Consider the following 17,956-nt stretch of genomic DNA (forward strand, 5'->3'; position numbering starts at 1 on the left):
TGTGTGGGGCACAGAGGACACAGAGGAGCAGCTCAGGGTTAGCATCACTGCTGACACGTAGGGAGATTCACTTCTCGGATCCCTCAGGGAGTATTTGGAGTGAAGATCTATTCACCGGAGGGTATGATGATGTGACAATGGAGGTGATGATATCAGTTGGGTGTGGGTTAACGCACAGGGACACAACTTTAGGCCATCTCATTCGGGGATGGGTAGGAGCATCTAGCGTGGAGCATTGGTTGGCAGATGGGTAGGGAGACGCATGGGGGAGTGCCTCAAATCGCATTGAGTACATGCGGGGAGTGACCGGTGTAGTGACACATGCGTGACATAGGATGGTACAAAATGGCATAGCCGGAGCCGGGGGTATCCAGTGGTGTATAGGGACTGGTTGCGGCATACAGTGGCATGTCGAGGAATGCAGTGTTGCTTGGTGGTGTGCAGTGACGCATGGTGCGACATAGCGGGCTCTTGGAGCGTTGCCTCCGAGGCATATGGACAGGAGCATTAGGTGTATCGTTGGATGCAACTTACCTAGGATCAATGAGGACATTGTTGAGCATCTGGGGACACAATGCTTAGCAGTGTCATGGCTTCGAGGGAGTTATCAGCAGATTCGAGGCGGAGAGAGTGTCGTCTGTAGGATCACTCTTGGGCATTTTGACAAAATTTTGATCATATCGTTTAGGACATACCTACTCATCATCCTCCAATGTTGCTTACAATCATAGAGTGTTTGGTTGTTTCCCGTTGACACTCTCCATTCAGGCAACAGGGTATGGGAGGCTCACCTAGATAGTTGGATGAGACACCGCGTGCCATAAGCCAGGAGGAGACTCTTCAGTTGAGACCCTTGGTAGGTGCACGAGCTGCTGGATACAGTCTTAGGGATGGTGTGGTTGATAGCCGAGGTAACATATATTCCACCCCTGAGCTCACACTTGAGGGACGGTGGATGGTAGACTTCGTCTACAGGAGGGTACCCAGACTCCGAGCAGTGTCGAGGTGTATCATCAGGAGTTGGGATAGCAGATTTCACTGCGTGGTCTGGCAGGAGCAGGGCAAGTTCACAGGCATGAGACCTACTCCTTATACTTGGGGTCCACCCAAGGAATACATACAGGGATTGAAGATGAGGGCCAGATGGGTTCTAGCTGGTAACGACGTTACACAATGACATCCTATGAGGAGTGGGAGTTATGAGCTCCCCATATGTTTGGGGAATCCGAGGATCTGGTTGGCAGGCAGATCACTCCACTTTGTGATGAGCAAGGTCATGGCAGAGGATGATCCAATTCACTTTGGGTTTGACACATGGGGGATCACTGAAACCTCCACTGCATGGCGAGGCAGACTTGTCCTGTTATGGCTCAGAGTTGAGATTGGCAGTGGAGGGGTAGATATTGGCATCATGGAGATGCCCGGGCAGGATGAGCTTGACTCTCACAGATTTTTCGCCACTAGGCCTCAGGAGGGGAGGACATTGTCTGCACACAATGGGCAGTACGTCATAGTGAGAGTAGCGCAGCGTCAACATGGTGGCACCACTCTGGGACTAGCAGGGAACTCGGGCATCACAACTCTTCACAACTCGATAACCTTTAGGGATGTGTTGGCTACTACAGGGGGAGATCATACAGATCTTCCATTGGGCTTTAGTTTGTCATTGATGGAGCAGGGGACTTCTGGTGCTTGCACCGGGCAGGATAATGAGTGGAGCGAGGGGAGCTTCATGTTGGACAGGATGGCCTGGGATCTTGGTATTGAAGGATTCTTTCATATCAAGACAGTGCAGAGGTTAGGCACAATCCAATGGCACATCTGGGACCCTGGCACATTTTGCAGTGACAGTAAGGAGCAACAGTTAGAGGGGATGCTTGCTCAGGCATTGCTTGAGGACAAACGATTTTTGGTGCATTAGAGGAGCTTGCCGGATGAGGATGCTACTTGGGAGGGCGAACGCATACTTGAGCATCCAACACTGAAGTTGCTTGGGGACAAGCAACAATTGGAAGGGGAGGACTGTAATGTCCCTTCCTAAATTATTTTGGAACAAGATTAAATTCTACATTTTGGGGCCGATTTTGGAGGTGATGGGGCCCATTCGATTTTATTAGGAGGCTAGACTTAGTAGAAGTTATTTTGATGTGGTTGATTTGTACGTGGGGGCAACCCACATTAGGAGAATACGCATTCCCTAGTTCAATTTGCATGGAGGGGAAATCGATGGTTAAGTGTGGGTCCCACGATGGAGGGAAAATTGCTCCACAAAATCTATATAAGGAAGGCAACTTTCCTCATTTCAGCATCATATCTTTCAACATATTGAACTCAACCTTAGTTGCTCGGGCTGCTTAGCCGGGTTATCGTGTTGTTTAGCACATGAGTGTCTCCAAGGGGAGATCTCAACCCTTGCTTCGGTGGACTTCGAGTGATACCCTAGGAAGGCAATTCGTTCTACCTTGGAGGAGAGTCAGTGGAGTTTTACAGTGATATCATTCAACAATTGTCTCAGCCAATGCGTGTCTCTGGAGGACGTAAAAGGGGAACACGCAGGTGTTGCTTGTGGGTTCATCAAGGCAACAACTGCCGGGGGAGTTTGGGCATTGGAGCTACAATGGAGGATCAACCTTTCGGGAGAGTTTTGGAGCAGGAGGTTGCTGCATTGGAGCAGTTTGATTTACAGTCATCGGGGCCTGTGGAGAGAGCCATCACTGGTCTCACGTCGGAGTTGGAGGAAGGAATTGTAGAGTTGGAGCTAATAGAGAGAAGTAGGAGATCATTTGGAGGGCCATTTGAAGAGGATTGCTGGAGTTGGGAGAGTAGAGATTGACATGATCAGACACAACAACAAAATTTGAAATTGGAGGAGGGCCAAGCTGTGAAGGGTCAATTTTTGAAGGTTGGAACCAAGGGAAACCCTTTCTGGGTTTTGGGCAAGGATCACACTCCTAATCTTATAGAATTTTTTGGGTAGATCTAAGGGGTCAAATAGGGGTCCCAACTCACCGAGTAAAGGAGCTAAGGGGAATTTGGGCCAAAATTCTGAGGTCAACATTTGGTCAATTCCTTCATGGGTTATTTTGGGTATTTGGTGGAGAGGCCGAGATTAATTTCCCATAATTTTCTAAGCACATGAGGTGGGGTTTTCAACAACATCTTTTCAGCAGACAAAACAGTTTCATAAGGGTAGCACAGGGCATCATTGCAGCAGTTATTTGTGCCATTTGGGCTTGACATATTACCACCTGGGCTTGATCACGCTTGCCATTGAGGCAAGCCCAAGTGCACCACTTCCACATTATTGTACTTTTCTCCCATATTATAATAAAATAGATCAACTATTGGTTATTCCTGGACTTTTTATGGGTGTGCACTGAATGTTTCAATTTTATGGTGTTGTTTTTATTGTTTGCTTTGCATAGCACTATTTTTCCTAGTTTGGAACATTACATTCTTTCTCTCAACATTGGACGAAGTTGAATTTTGGGCCTCCTTAATCAAGAAACCAAGTTCTTACTCATTATTATCCTTTAGTCCATATCCCCAAGTGAACTAGGCAAGATCCCTCAAAAAGGGTGATCATTTTAACCCTCCTTTTACCAATTCCCTCTTTTTCCGCAAGTCTAGCCCCATTAGGTCACCTAGGGCATCAATTTCCTGGGAATTGGCCCAAGGACAAATTTTGATCTTCTATAGGCTACTATGCTGGTGGGGCCACTCCCTCTACTCCAAATTTGAGGCAATTCTAACGGTGGAATCTCTGGGAATCTCAAGCCCTAGTTCTAGGATCGAATTGTGTCTAGGCATCCCCAAGGCTATACCTCAATAGGATCAATTCAACCTTTTGAATGAAGTATTCTTGTTTGGTCCTTTCCCCTCATCTTGTCCAGGATAAGAACATCATTGGTTGCTACAGTTCACCCCCGAACCTGGGCTGGGTCCACATGGCCCCGTGTGGTTCCAGTTCTCAATAAAGACTATTTGTCAAGGACCATTTGGGAATCCAAGTTTCCCAAGGATTATAGGGGTTGAGAAACTTGTTCATAAGCCTATCCTTTCTCCCACAACCCTCCAATCCTCACCCCTTATCCTTGGTGGACCAAGTCCCTTGCTTAAAGAGCAAGCAAGTTCCATTCTTCACTCCATCATTGGGAAAGGGTTTTTAAGGTCACTTCTCACCTATCCATTGACATATACTTTACAAGTGAATCCCTACACTATTGGGACTCCTTCCATCGGTGAAAGTCCGTAAAGAGCAGGGAGACTTAGCTATGGTGATAGTGGGCTAAGCCTCCACAGTTGCCCTTAACCTAGCAGTTGCCCTCTTAGGAACCCCTTTAGGTCCCCTGCTGGTTTGAGTGGTAACAGTGCGCTCGATGCTATTGTGGTGAAAACAGTCTCATTTTTGTCCTTGTTGGGCAGGAGCATTACTTGTGGGCGCTGGAAAGGTAGAGAGGGTTTGAACGTAGGTCAAATAGAGGCAAGTAGAGTGGGTAAGGAGGGGAGGTTCTCCCACCCAAGAGTGAGGTTTAAGGTTCCCTATGTATTGAGTCTTATTCTCATCCCATAAAGGTGTTGCAATGCCAACAAGCTGCCCTACCCAATGGAATGTGAATCCATCAATAGAAATACCCAACGATTCATTATTTAAATTCAAGGTTTAAGGTTCCCTATTTCTTGAGGCTCATTCTCATCCCATAAAGGTGTTGTAGTGCCAAAAACATGCCCTACCTGGTGGAATGTGAATCCACCAATGTAAATAAACGATGATTCATTATTTAAATTCATTTGTTGCCCTTGTGTCGTGTATTGAGAAACTTTCATTCTTTGTACATTGATAGTCTTGCTATCATGCTTGCATGCACAAGGCTTCAATCAGTGCATTACTTAACTATAGTTGCACATACATTTTACATTACATTGTAGAACCATATTAGTGTTTTTCTTTAGCAGTGAATAGTTTGTTTATAAAATGTTGGATTTCCAATCACATGTATGATTTCATATGTTTACAAGATGGTCAAAGAAGTTTGATGATACTTATCCTCACATCAATCCCTCAGTTTTTTGGTACGTACTTTATTTTATATGTTGTGGAACATCATATTTCTTATAGGACAATGGTAATTAAGATGTTTGCTTCCTTCACTATTTACTGTTGTTATTAATAACAACAATGTGTATTATATTAGCAGATATGCACATTGTGGAATCTAGCACATAATGTTGGCTACATAACCTGATAAAGGACAACTAATTTAGTTTGTTATTAGTTTTATTTCCTCTTAACTTGGTTAATTTGGTTTGTCTTTCAGGTTTGCTAGAGTGGGATCTATTGTTTTGGCCCTCCATGATGCAAGTGATGTGTTCTTAGAAGTGGGCAAAATGTTCAAATATAGTGGGTCTAACATTGTCCCGAGTATTTCTTTCATTCTTTTTGTCATTTCTTGGATCGTGCTTCGGCTTATTTATTATCCTTTTTGGATCCTTTGGAGCACAAGGTAAGTTTTTCCCTTGTTAATTGGTACTTTATGATGCTGATCTTTCTTAATTTACAGCATAGCATGGGACGGACTTCTTTGTTGTTTGAAAAGTTTTTTTAAACCAACCCAATTATGTCAAATGTGCACATGAAACATGCAATTAAAATTTATGATTACAATTTGTTATGCTTTTGTGCCCCTATATTCTATGGTATTTGAATTTGTTTATAATACGTTGTTGTGTGCTTTTACTGCATTGATGCGTCTCATAGCTGACTTCATTAATGTTGTTAATTCTTTGTCAATGTGATTCTTTCCTTTGGCTAGTTGCAGTTTTGGTTTTAATGTTGTTGATTTTGAATGGTTATGTCTATCTTTAAATTTTGTTAACAAGATAGGTATTTGGATCAATGGATGACCAATCAAATCAATTATACTAGAATTAGGTTTATAAGTACTCGTATTGCATGCTTACACATTTCCTTAGTTTTTGTGCACCATTGTTGATGCTTTATGGTTCTAATTGTCTCCACATGCCTTGCATGCCTTCTCTTCTTATTTTCTTTTCTTCCAAATTTGGAGATTGCCATATTTGAATCCTCGGAGGTTTCTAGTGAGTTCAAACTAACCTGTCTTGAAGGATGATAGTATATTAACACAGTCTTGCTAGTAGCAAAACCTATAGTTTTGGAGGTGTGTTGGCAAGTTTTATTATTGATAAAGTCTAGAGAGCCAACATGGTGGAAAGGTAGGTACATTGGTCAATGACTACATACCATTGGTGATGATCAAGAAGACAAACCTGAGGAAAATGATGAGATAGTAATTTATGTTATTATTGTAACTGGAAAAACAATGTAATCAAGTGTCTTGTTCTTTTTGTGGGAAAAGAAACAAGATATTGTTCAATTTCGAATAGTTAAGTTGGTTAGGAAGGTTAACAATGATGGTAGTTAGTAGCATTGTTGAAAACATCAGGACCGACAGAAAATCGTTGAGGGTCCAAAAACATCTGCATAAGAAAAATTGCCGAAACAATAGGGAAACCATGACACGTACTAAAAAATGCAATTTTTTTTTCTCAGTTTTTAATCATATAAACCAACAACAGCTTCAAATAAACATATTATCACTTAAATATGGAAAAAAACATTAATATATATGATGTAGTGGATACCAAATTAAAAACCATACATCAAAGTTGATACTGAAACCTAAACCCTGATAGCCATCCAATCAAGGACTCAAAAGTGGACAACCAGTATTCATTTCAACATTATGTGTCATCTGGTTTCTACAATGACAAATATGGCAGTTAGCTATCAATTCCCTCGCCCCATTTTATGGAAAAAGGTCATTGCTTGTTTTCCACAAGAAGAGCTTGCATTATCTATTCAACGATGACTGGTCCATGTAGGTGTATCAATCTATGCAGAAGGTGGTGTTGAGGCTGCCACATGACCTTCCATGTTGTCGAAGTGCTCCTTTGCCCCTCATGCTTGCTTCTCCTCCCCTGGGGCCTAACCCCTATACTTACTAAGTTCTACCATTGTTGCTACGCTTCTGACCACTCAGTTGCCTCCTCCCTAACAGGCACCTTACTCCATCCTCCACTGAGATAATATGTTAATGTTATTTACATCAGGGTTTCTCTCAAGTTGCCTCCTATTACCCCTCATATTGGAATTGAGTGGAATGAGTGGAGAATTGTGATTTTCATCACATGACAGGTATTTTAGGGCTAAAGTGCAGGGATGATGATGAGTTTGAAATGCATACCTTTTATTTTTGCTGATTGATAGTGCATCTTAGTTGGAGTTAGTGATGATTGTGGATCCTCCATGATGTTGCATGAGATATTGATTCAGTGGTTTATATGGTGGCTTATCTTGATGCATGATTTTCTTTTCATCATCACACTTGATGGTTGGATGGTGATGACATGATCCTTGGTGGCAGTCCAGGATAGTTTGGAAAGGTTGTAATTACTGCACTACGGCTGTTGCTTGCCTTCTCCGATATGCACGTTTTTCAGGTGGACTGAAATTTATTATTATGGAATGACCTCTGTTTTCTACAGATTTTTGCAGAGTAATGCTCTAATTTCTCTACCCTCTTTAACATGGATGTTGGTAAACTTGTAAATGTTTTCCATGTTTGGAGGCCACAAATAATATGGGAAGTACTCTCAGCTCAAGTCTTATAAAAATATAAAAAAGAAATCAGTTGTGAAGAAAAGCAAGCCTGTTGACTTTATGTTTTTTAGTTCAGATGGTGCTAGGAATGGGTGGAGTAAACAAGCTTTTCTAGTCATACAGTCTGAATCTGATAATATTCATGAAGGCAGCAACTGACAACTAAATGCAGAGTGTTCTTCTAAAGTAGTGACAGTAATAGAAGTACCACATTAATCTGATCTGATGATTGAATTGATAAGGAAGCTGAAGCCATGGATTGTAGTAACAGTTATAGCAGATTTTGAGGCAGTTCGAAAATGTGTCCTCCATATTTTATATTTCTGTTATAAAAGACTTTTAGGAGGTAAGTACCAACAGAAAGGCTCATCCTATTGAGGGATGTATGAGCATATTCATCATGGATAAATTCAGCTTGGAATGGGGTTTCTAGTTCTACACTCTTAAATGTTGTTATTTTGACGGAGGCATTCAATCAATGTTTTGAGAAAGGGCCAACCTGTTCCAAGAATTTCTATGCCCAACTTATTTCAAGCATTAAGTTAGGGCTGACCCCTCTTCATCTTTCAAATGACAAGTATTTATATGCTTGTTTGGGGCACATTTGATTCCTTCTTCAGCACAACAATACACCACAGTGATTAATTCGTTCTGTGCCTGTGTTGAGAAATGGCATTTTCAGTGCTGGCTGCTATCATAGGGATAACTGGGCCGGAAAAGCATCCTCATAGCAACTCAGCTGTTGTAGATTCATCACAAGCCATGATTCTTCTGGATATGTTATCTTGGTCTGGATCAGTCTATCATAAACTAGTTATGACATCCAGAAAGAAGAATTACTGTCCCTGAAGTCTGGTTTGAAACTCACAATTTGTAGAGGGTGAGTATTATGTAGAGTTCTTTGCAGTATGATGATCACAGACTATGACCAGAATGGATCAGCTATAGCATTGTCAGGTTCAGGTCTGTTATCACCATCAATAACAGTGCAAAAGACAACTCTGTAGCATGGTATGGAGTGCACAGCTGATTCACAAGTCAGATTTGACCTAAATCATCGCTTTCTCAACGATAACATATAACAATAAGCCTCCTTTTAGCCCAAGTGTGTGAGGAAAAGGTCCACCAAGGGTGACATCATCTTCTAAAAGTGAATATATCCATCAAAATATGTTGTGGATGGATCGAAAGAGTGCTTCGCACTGAAAAGGTCAAGTGTCCAATCATCAAGAAAAACCCTCCTCATCAATACATCATCATTAACCAAGCTGATGTCATCACACCAAGCCACATGAAGGGAACATCACAAGGTTAGGGCATGATGTCATCATCTAGAGAAGTGTACCATCCCTTCTAGAGGGATATTAAGTCATCATCATCATCAAACTGGCTCAGAAACAGGGCAACATTCATCAAGAAGGTAAAATGCCAACTTGGAGGCGTCCTATCATCTATTGGGTACATCTATCTTCTAGGAAATGTCTTGGCTCCAATGTGCAATGTTCTAGGATCTGGAGGGAGAGGAGAAGGTCATCATCAATGTTGGATATATCCCAAGGTCAATGCTCCTGTCAAAATGGTCAATGTCCTGGCTCTGGTGCCTAGAAGGGTCATCAAATGGGTTGGATGCCCTCTCTGAAGTGTTGGAGAAGCCTCATGCAATCCCTTAAGTGATGGTAGTTTTGCTTGGGAGAAAGCATCTGAGACACACCCTCAAAATTGTGTGAGGTCATTATCATAGGTAAAATAACCATAAGAGTTTCATATTAGGCCATATCTAATGCAAAAGACATCAAAGTACTTCACACATCCATCATCTTCAAATGTCTTCCTAGCTTATGATTTGTAAACAAGTTACCATGCTTAGATTTAGGAGGGTTATCAAAAGGCCCTATTAGGTGCTTCCATCCCTAAGGAGAGGAACATTTCCTAGGCTGACCCATCAATCAGTAGGTGCAAGTGGTCATTGACATGGTGGGGATTTACTTCATGGGGAATGGCACAATGTTTGTATCAACTATGAAATTCCATCATCCTTGAGCGTTATGATGCAAAGAGGGAGCAATAGTGGGATATGAGTTATCCCTTTCCTCGACCTATTTTTACCACCACTCTTGTGTGCCTTTTTCTTCATTGATTTTATTTTTCTTTCATAGCTCGGATTACAAGTTTTAATTTATGCATCATTAATGCCTTAAAGATGAAGCAATTTATCGTTCACTGAGATTGGGATATTCATAGGTCCTTTCATTTTGATAGCTAATGCATTAACCAAGAACTAGGTGAGGGATAATGAGGGGTGTAGAGCTTAGGCTAGGCTTTTTTCCATTTACTGTATTGTATCCTAGCCAATCTTACAATCTTTTGCATTTTATCATTATGGCTCATGGTCTTTCTTTTCTCTCTGTTTTGTAAAACTCTTAGGCAAAGTTTTTGGGCCCCTACTCAGTGACGAGGAAAATAGGGAACCGATACTAGTGACAGATAACAATCAACCTGAAGATGGGATATGAAGATAAGGAAGAGATGGAAAGTGTTTAGTATGGATTCCCATGGACATGGAACATCAATTAGTGCCTCTTATTTGTACCCCTCACAGACATGTGAAAATTTGGTTGCCCAAATTTCTACTGCAATAATTGATTACATTTCTTCTATTTGTTAATCACTGAACCAAATTATTTATTGTTTCCTACAGTAAACATTGAAACAAATACACTGCAGTCTACACCATTTAAATTATAAGCAGAAACAAGAAACTGAACAAGAAAGAAATACAACACATCTACACAGTTATTTTTGGACAAATGTCCTCGGAAAAACCCAATGCGGGAAAACCGGTGCAACAATTGAGGGTTTTATTATTATGTAGTAGTAATTTCTGAATACAATCTCTGGATGCCTTCCCGACAATCCAGTTACAAAGAATATCAATGACAGAAAGATAATTGAGGTTACGTCACACTATCACTGGAAATCCTGGCTGACCCAACCACTGAATGAGCTGCCCTTGGCTGCCTCTGCACTGTCACTGCGTCAGCCCAACATCACACCCTCTGGGGACAACGTCACCCCTTCAGTTGATCAATCTGTTGCTCAGGAAATTCGATTTTCACCTCCCGGACTCACACTCAGGCTTCCGGCTTCTGCAATCGATTCCTTCAGTTGATTTTCAGATTCCCTCTTAGCTTCTACACTGCCTCTGTGTGGCCTTGCGTCAACCTCTCTAGCTTTGTACTGCCACTATTGGATCTCTCTTAGCCTTCTCTACTGAGTATTCTCCGACCGGGAAAGATCTCCCTTCAGATACTATCCCTGCCCCTCTCTGCAAAAGATCACTATCGAAAATCTCTCCAGCAGCTGCTCTGCTTCAGAAAATCGAACTTATGATCTCCCCTCTCTATGTTCTCTAAGTGCCCTTCAAGCTTGTTCTTATATCTTTCTATTGGACAACCAACGACCCAGATTAATTTCTAATCAATGGCTTAAATCATTTTGGCTTGATCCTTGTCTTCTTCTAGAAGTTTCACCCACAGTTAGATTAATACCCTTTAATTATTTTAATTTCCTAAGTTTAGACTTAGGGACCCATTAAACAGAATTAATTATTTTAATAAAACTGTCTCCGGGTGGAATTTTCCAAAACAATTTATGGGTATTGGAGAATGCATGTGTCTAAGCCTCCCTGCAAATTTTGAGACTTAGAGCACATCTGATGCTACCAGAAATCAACAGGACAATGGAAAGAAAGGCCTCAAGAATGGTCACACTACACCAAGGGAAAGGGATAACCACCAAGGTGAAGCATGGGAACAAGAATACAACCAAAAGCAATCTATCATCCAATTCAACTTGTGATCCATATTAGAATTCCCTTAAACATTAAATGAAAGCACTTGAATACAAAAATGGTTAATGTACCTTATAATAGATGACCCACCTTCATCAGATGAGTTAGCTAAATGACATAAAGCACTAATCAAAGCATGGATGGAAGACCTTTGAAGGTAGCTATGTGGATCATCATAGGGTTGTTGGTTGGAAAGTTGAATAGAATAGGAGAAATTTTTTCTCTTAGGGGTTACTCACTTTGTGAATAACATCTTATCAAACCCCCATGTGTGGTCGAAGTAGGAATATTGTTAAAATTGGCAACTAGGGCCAAACTCCATGTGGGTCTACTTATTCATGGCAGTTGATATTTTACTTGGATTCCTCTTGTCGAGAGGTGTAGGATTGATCTAAAGATCATCCGATTCCGACATGTATTCATGGAGCTATGAATTTATTTGTGTTATGGGACAATTCGTCAAGGTCAGCCAGCAACCAAATTGCCCCCACTTGTGCTCAACGTTTTAGTATAAAAAGAGGTGGCTTGTTAGTCATTTGGACACACACACTCTTGTGATCTCTCTTCATTCTGTTTTGGGTTTGATGAAGATGAGATCTAGAGAGAGTGCCCTAGGTGATACGCTGCTCTAATAGGAGATGCCCTAGAAGCTGTGATGGAGAAGACTCTACGCTATCATGGAGGACAACCCTTATCTCAGCCACAAAGAAGTCTAATACGCTGCCCTAAGGAGAAGCCTTAACAACCTATGAAGAAATCTAATACGCTGTCCTGTTTGGGTCATAACCGCAGAAGAAGAATGGCTTTATTCACAGCTAAGCCGCAGTCCAAAAGGGAGACCCTAACCGCAGTCATGAAGGAGACTTAGGGAGGCTCCTTCGCTGTCCAAAAAGGGATTCTATAACGCAACAAGGAGAGATGTTTATATACCCTAGAACGCAGTCATGGTGAAGACCTTAACACTGTCCATAAGAGAGCTACACGTTGCCTTATCTAGGCCCTAAAGGAGATCCCTAATACGTTGTTCTAGGCTGCAGTTTGAGGAGGGTTTTCATGTGCCCTAACCGCTGTGAGTACAAGCCCTAGTTGGGAGGGCTATAGTCTTAACCCAGCCGCAGATAATGAAAAGAGTTGGCCGCAGTCCTAGGGGATCTCTAGCTGTCAAAGAGAGTAACCATACGCTGCCTAAAAGGTTCCTCATCCACAGTCTAAACACTCAGTCTAATCCGCTGTTCCAGAGAGGCATCTATCTGCCCTAGCCGCAGTGAAAGGTGAAGGTTATAGCCACCGAAATAAGGGTCTCTAACAGCTGCCATTTGTGCTTCAAATCATAGTCAAAGTAGGGCCTATGGAGAGGACTCTTTCAGCCACTAATGATGAAGTTAAAGAGGTCCATATCTCTGTAAGGAAGGAACCCTTAGACGCTGTAAGGAAAGGTGGCTGTACAGTAATAAGGCTGATTGGAAAACGTTGTTGTTCAAGGGTAAAGATAGTTGGGTAATGTATGACAACCTTACTTACTGTAGGGCTAGGCCGCAGGCCATAGCCAACAACATAGATTGTGTTAAGAGTTGCACAAGTCAGTCTTGAACCTCAACTTATCATGATTGTATAAGGACTGAAGTTTGATGTCACTGCTTGTATTGCAACATGATGTAATGAGGTACAACATGATGTGATGGATGCAGCAACATGAATGGGTACAACAACATGGTGTATTGCAGCAGCATGATGATGATGCATTGCAGTATGCATTCAGTGTGTGATGGAAGCAACATAGTGATGAGAGCAGATCAGTGATAGGGTGCAGCATAGTGACGTGTGCAACATGATGATGAGGTGCAACACAGTGATGGGATGCAACATGGTGATGGAGTCACCTTGGAGGATCAGTTGAAGCAGTATGCCTTCACCTGAGTTTTGATCAGCTACCTCATTATGTTATCTTCATGGTGAAGATCTCTGTTCTTATCTTGCCAAGTCAAAGTGTTGACTTTTGATTTATATGTACCATCTCTCTCTGTGCTGAAATATTGAAGAATATAAGAAGAATTGATCAAGGGTTTCCCCACATTGCGGTTTGTCCCTGGCTGGCGCCACATCTTGTGTGCTCTTGTGTTGGCTTGTCTTCTACGATTTATGTTTATGTTCTATCTGCATTTTACTATCATGCTAAATGTGATTGCTAATTTGGAATTGATTTGGAGCTAATATGAAAAATTGAAGTAAATTGTGTTGAGCATAGAACATACCTAAAATTAACAAATAATCATGCCAACATGTGAGCAAGGCCTTGAAATGGGTAAGGGGTCTCTCTCACAGTGCTCCATATGGTAGTTGCAATGCACCTTCACAGATCCCAATGTAATGACACATTTCCCAATAAATTGGCATGGATCTCATTGTCAGCAGATATGGTCAAATACAACTACATGGATCCCAATGCAAGGCACCTACTTGTAGTAGTGGGTCATGTTACCCACTAAAAAGTGGGTAATCCCTAGGAGAATTTTTTTCTTTGCCTTGGACATCTAGCCAACCAACAACCCTATGATCAACACATAGCATGATTGCCAGGATCCTCCAATTCTTGCACTAGTTAGATTTGTCTCTCCCATCCAACAATCCTTCTCAAAGGAAGGTGGGTCATACATCAACAGGTACTTTAAAAAATTTGCAATTATGTGCTTTCACTTAATGTTATGGGCTTACTTATATGGATCAAGGGGAAAATAGATGATTGACCAATCTTGACTGTATTCTTGTTCCCTCACTTCACTTGGGAGGTTAGTCTTTGACACTAGTCTAGTGGGAGCTCCTTTGAAGCCCTAGGGTTTTAGGAAGGGTGCTACTAGGGAGGCTCTGATTAAAGTAGCATGTCATAATTGTTGCATACCACTTTCCATCTTTCCTCTTTTTCATCTCTATTCATAGTGTTAGTGGTAATTGGGATTAGTACCCTTTCATTCTCATCCTTGAGTCTGGGCCAGGAAAACTTTGCCCTAGAGGTTGATGCAGCTAAAAGAAAGATAAAAGCATAAGAAAGCCACAATGAAAGAAAAAGATAAAATGCAAAAGATGGTTGGGACATTTGATTAGCGTGTGGGCAAAAGCCTAGCATGAGCTCTAACCCCTCATTAGCCATCACCCAATTCCTCAAGCACATGATGCTTCATTTATAAAATGAACTCTTGTATCATTCCAACCCTGATGAGCAATAAATTGATATGTCATTAAGGGGTAATGGAAAATTTCAAGAACAAGCTTGGGCTCTTGAGCTATGCACCCAATTCAAAGCAAATCATAAAGAAGTAAAAGGTGCACTAGAGGGGTGGAAAAAGTTGGCGAAGGAAAGGGGTAAATCATGCCTCCACGATTGTTCCCTCCTTACATCTATACACTCAAGATGTTGGACCTCCATTAGCTGGTCACATGGCTATGGCACCTAGCCCTAAAGTCTTTCCCACTTCACAACCACCAATCTCACATGCACCTATGGACTGATGGGATAACTTGGGACCTGTCACTTCCCCTTTGGGTCTATAAACACCTAATAGGATTACCCATCTAACCATCCTTAGCATAAGGAGGTAACATGTTTATGGGACTTGATATAGTTAGACATTTGAAGGTGAGCTTTGTGTGAAGTATTACTATGCCCCTAGCATTAAGTATGGTCCACTCTGATACATTTATGGCTATTGTCTCTAATTCTTGGTGTTTTCACTTGATTTTGAGTAAGGTTTTGTTAGGTGGTATTGTTACAATAGCAAAGGCCTATCAAGAGATGATTGTCCTACTTCTCAACAATATTCTAGAGGTTAAAGGTTGTTTTACACGTTCTAGAGAGTAGATATGACCTTGTTGATGTAGTGTTACCCACCCAAAGCAGAGTGTTGGGCTATATGATGGTTCCACATGGTACTTGATAGTTTGAAGTCCTCCTAGATGCTGAAACGCTGAGCCCATGAAGCTTGGTGTTGGAGATATTGATGAAGTGCCTAGCTGGGCCTAAGACTCCCCCATACTGGCTTTGACACTATTTGATGGACATTTAGATCAATCCGACACCTCTCGGAAAGAGGAATCCAATAAAAATATCAGCTTCATCATATGAGCTGTCCAAGGTGGAGTTTGGCCCTAGTTGCCAAATTTAACACTAGATCTTACCCTCGAGGGCAAGATCTAGCTCTTCTCCCAATTGGTTTCTCGCTCTAACTTGCAAAAATGAAAATAGAAACACCCAAACCCCAATATCTACAAAAATAAAACTAAAACCCCAATGCAAATTAGAAAAATAATTTACAAATTTAAATTTACAAAATATACATGGGTTTTCAAATGGATTTTGATAAAATAATTTTTATGATATTTTTTCCTTGAAAGTGTGGCTAAAATGCTTCAGAAAAATTAATGCTCACTATAGCCCAAGCAAATATTCAATCCACCACATAAAAACTAGAGATCCAAGCAAAGTAACCCTTGCCCGCAATTTGTGAACTTGGAGACGAAGGATTGAGTACCTGCACACACTATGTATTATCATAAAATAACAATATAAAGCACCACATAGGAAGCCCATAGTCAATACATACCACATATCAGCAACAAGAACACCTCGAGTTGCACCCCAAAGTCTTTTTTTAAAGTAGAAACAATAATTCCCAGTGGGACAATAGTTTAAAAAATGCTTCAACATCAATTCTAGCCAGAGATCAAGATGACTATAACTCAAATGACTCTCTAATTTATAGATAAATCCTCCAAATGGAAACATAACATCTAGTTTCTTTGATCCTTGTCAAAATAATCTTGGCCGTCGATAAGTACTTCAAGATCTTTTAATCTTTGCCCTTGATTTCTTATTTTTGAGGAATTTTCGAATTTATCATTTAATTCCATTTTAATTAGCCCAAAATTAATTATTTAGAACTAATTTTTGTTGAAAACTCTAGGGCATGAAGAGTTAAAGGATTTCTCTGCTTGATAATTGCTTGTCATATACTTTTACTTGTTAGCCTACAGTCTTTTCTTCTTTTATTATTACTCTGTTCTTTTCATCAAAACAATTACCAATATACACAATAGAAGACAAGTGACACAGTATGTAGGCTTGTCAGCTAGGGCCAAAACCTCTCACCTCTTGTGAGGAAAACCCGATCAAAATTCTTCTCATAGATCTTCAATTGACGAGTACCAAGACCATGACAAAGGCCCTTGACACAAGTATCCTCCCAAGAACCTTGTCACTAACCTTGATGCTTTGCCTCTTCCTTGTCTCGACTTTCTTCTTGATCTCGAACTGCTCTTCTCGGCTTTCTCTAGAGAAATTCGGTCTCTATCCTTCACATTGCTACTTCTCAGCGTGCCCTAGAGAATCTCAGTCTCTAGGCTCTCACTGGTCTCCTCTAGAGAATCTCGGTCTCTTAGGTTTACCCTAGAACAGAAACCTTAGTCTCTTTAAGACCTATACTGCTTCTCTTCGGCCTCCTTCTGCGAGATTCTATAACCAATCAAATGTTACCTTAATGCAGCAATAAGTTCTCCTTCGATCTTCTCTTGATGCGTTTGGTCCTTCTTCTTTTGCACCCAAAACAAGTACCCCAGAAGAATCCTTCCTTTGTTGAACCTAGAAGAAACCTTCCTTCGCTATACTCAAAAGAATCTCTTCTTCGCTATACCCAAAAGAATCTCTCCTTCGCTATGCCCAGAAGAATCTCTCCTTCGCACTTCTGCTTTTTAGGCCTCTTCTTCGCACTTCTCTTGATCAAATGCTTGTCGACTTGCTTGCCTCTAAGTGAGGCTAGGTGTGGCTACTTATACACTTCTTCTCATGTCCCTTAGGCCGACATGATCTCAAGTAGGTAGGCCAACTTCTTGTAGCAAGTTTTTCCTTTGTTTTAGGTCGGCTTGAAGAGAATAAGTGAGAAGGTCTTGGAGGATACTTTACATAGACAAGTTTGACCTTATACAAAGTGTAACATGGCTTCATTACATGACAATGACTCTTATTTTCTGACTAGATGACAAATAATTCCTAAAGACTCTCAATGGGAGCCTTGACTCAAAAATAAAATCTCTTGCTCATGAAACCCATGAAGCAAGCAATATAATAATTTGTTTTTTCTTCTTTACATCACATTACATAAAATTATAATTAAATGTCATCTATGAAGATCGAACCTAGTTACACTTTTCAACACTCCTTTTTAACTAGGGAGGTATTCATAATTGTGCATGGTCATTCTCAATTTGAAGAATTTCTCATAAGAAGAATTCGGATTGGTAACTCATTTGTATAACATCATATCAACCAACATTGTCACATAGCAAGGCCTTGACTAACAACTCTATCTCTCCACAAGATCTGAGCTCAATGCTGGCGAGACCAATGATTTATAGACATACTCATCATTGTCTCTCCC

At 41.1% G+C, this 17,956-nt stretch overlaps 1 protein-coding gene across 5 annotated transcripts in view; it reads left to right on the forward strand.

Annotated features, from left to right (window-relative positions):
- Positions 1 to 17,956, forward strand: part of LOC149194089 (ASC1-like protein) — a 95,866-nt gene that overhangs the window by 54,037 nt on the left and 23,873 nt on the right. For all 5 annotated transcript variants that reach the window (XM_089405029.1, XM_089405030.1, XM_089405028.1 and 2 more), the window contains one exon: positions 5,319 to 5,504. In XM_089405029.1, the coding sequence (XP_089261155.1) occupies positions 5,319 to 5,504 (186 nt within the window). The remainder of the gene's footprint in view (positions 1 to 5,318; positions 5,505 to 17,956) is intronic.

This window comes from Pinus tabuliformis, chromosome 2_2, assembly GCF_031772625.1.
Source record: "Pinus tabuliformis cultivar Carrire ecotype Pingquan chromosome 2_2, CPIR1, whole genome shotgun sequence".
Taxonomy (NCBI): Eukaryota; Viridiplantae; Streptophyta; class Pinopsida; order Pinales; family Pinaceae; genus Pinus; species Pinus tabuliformis.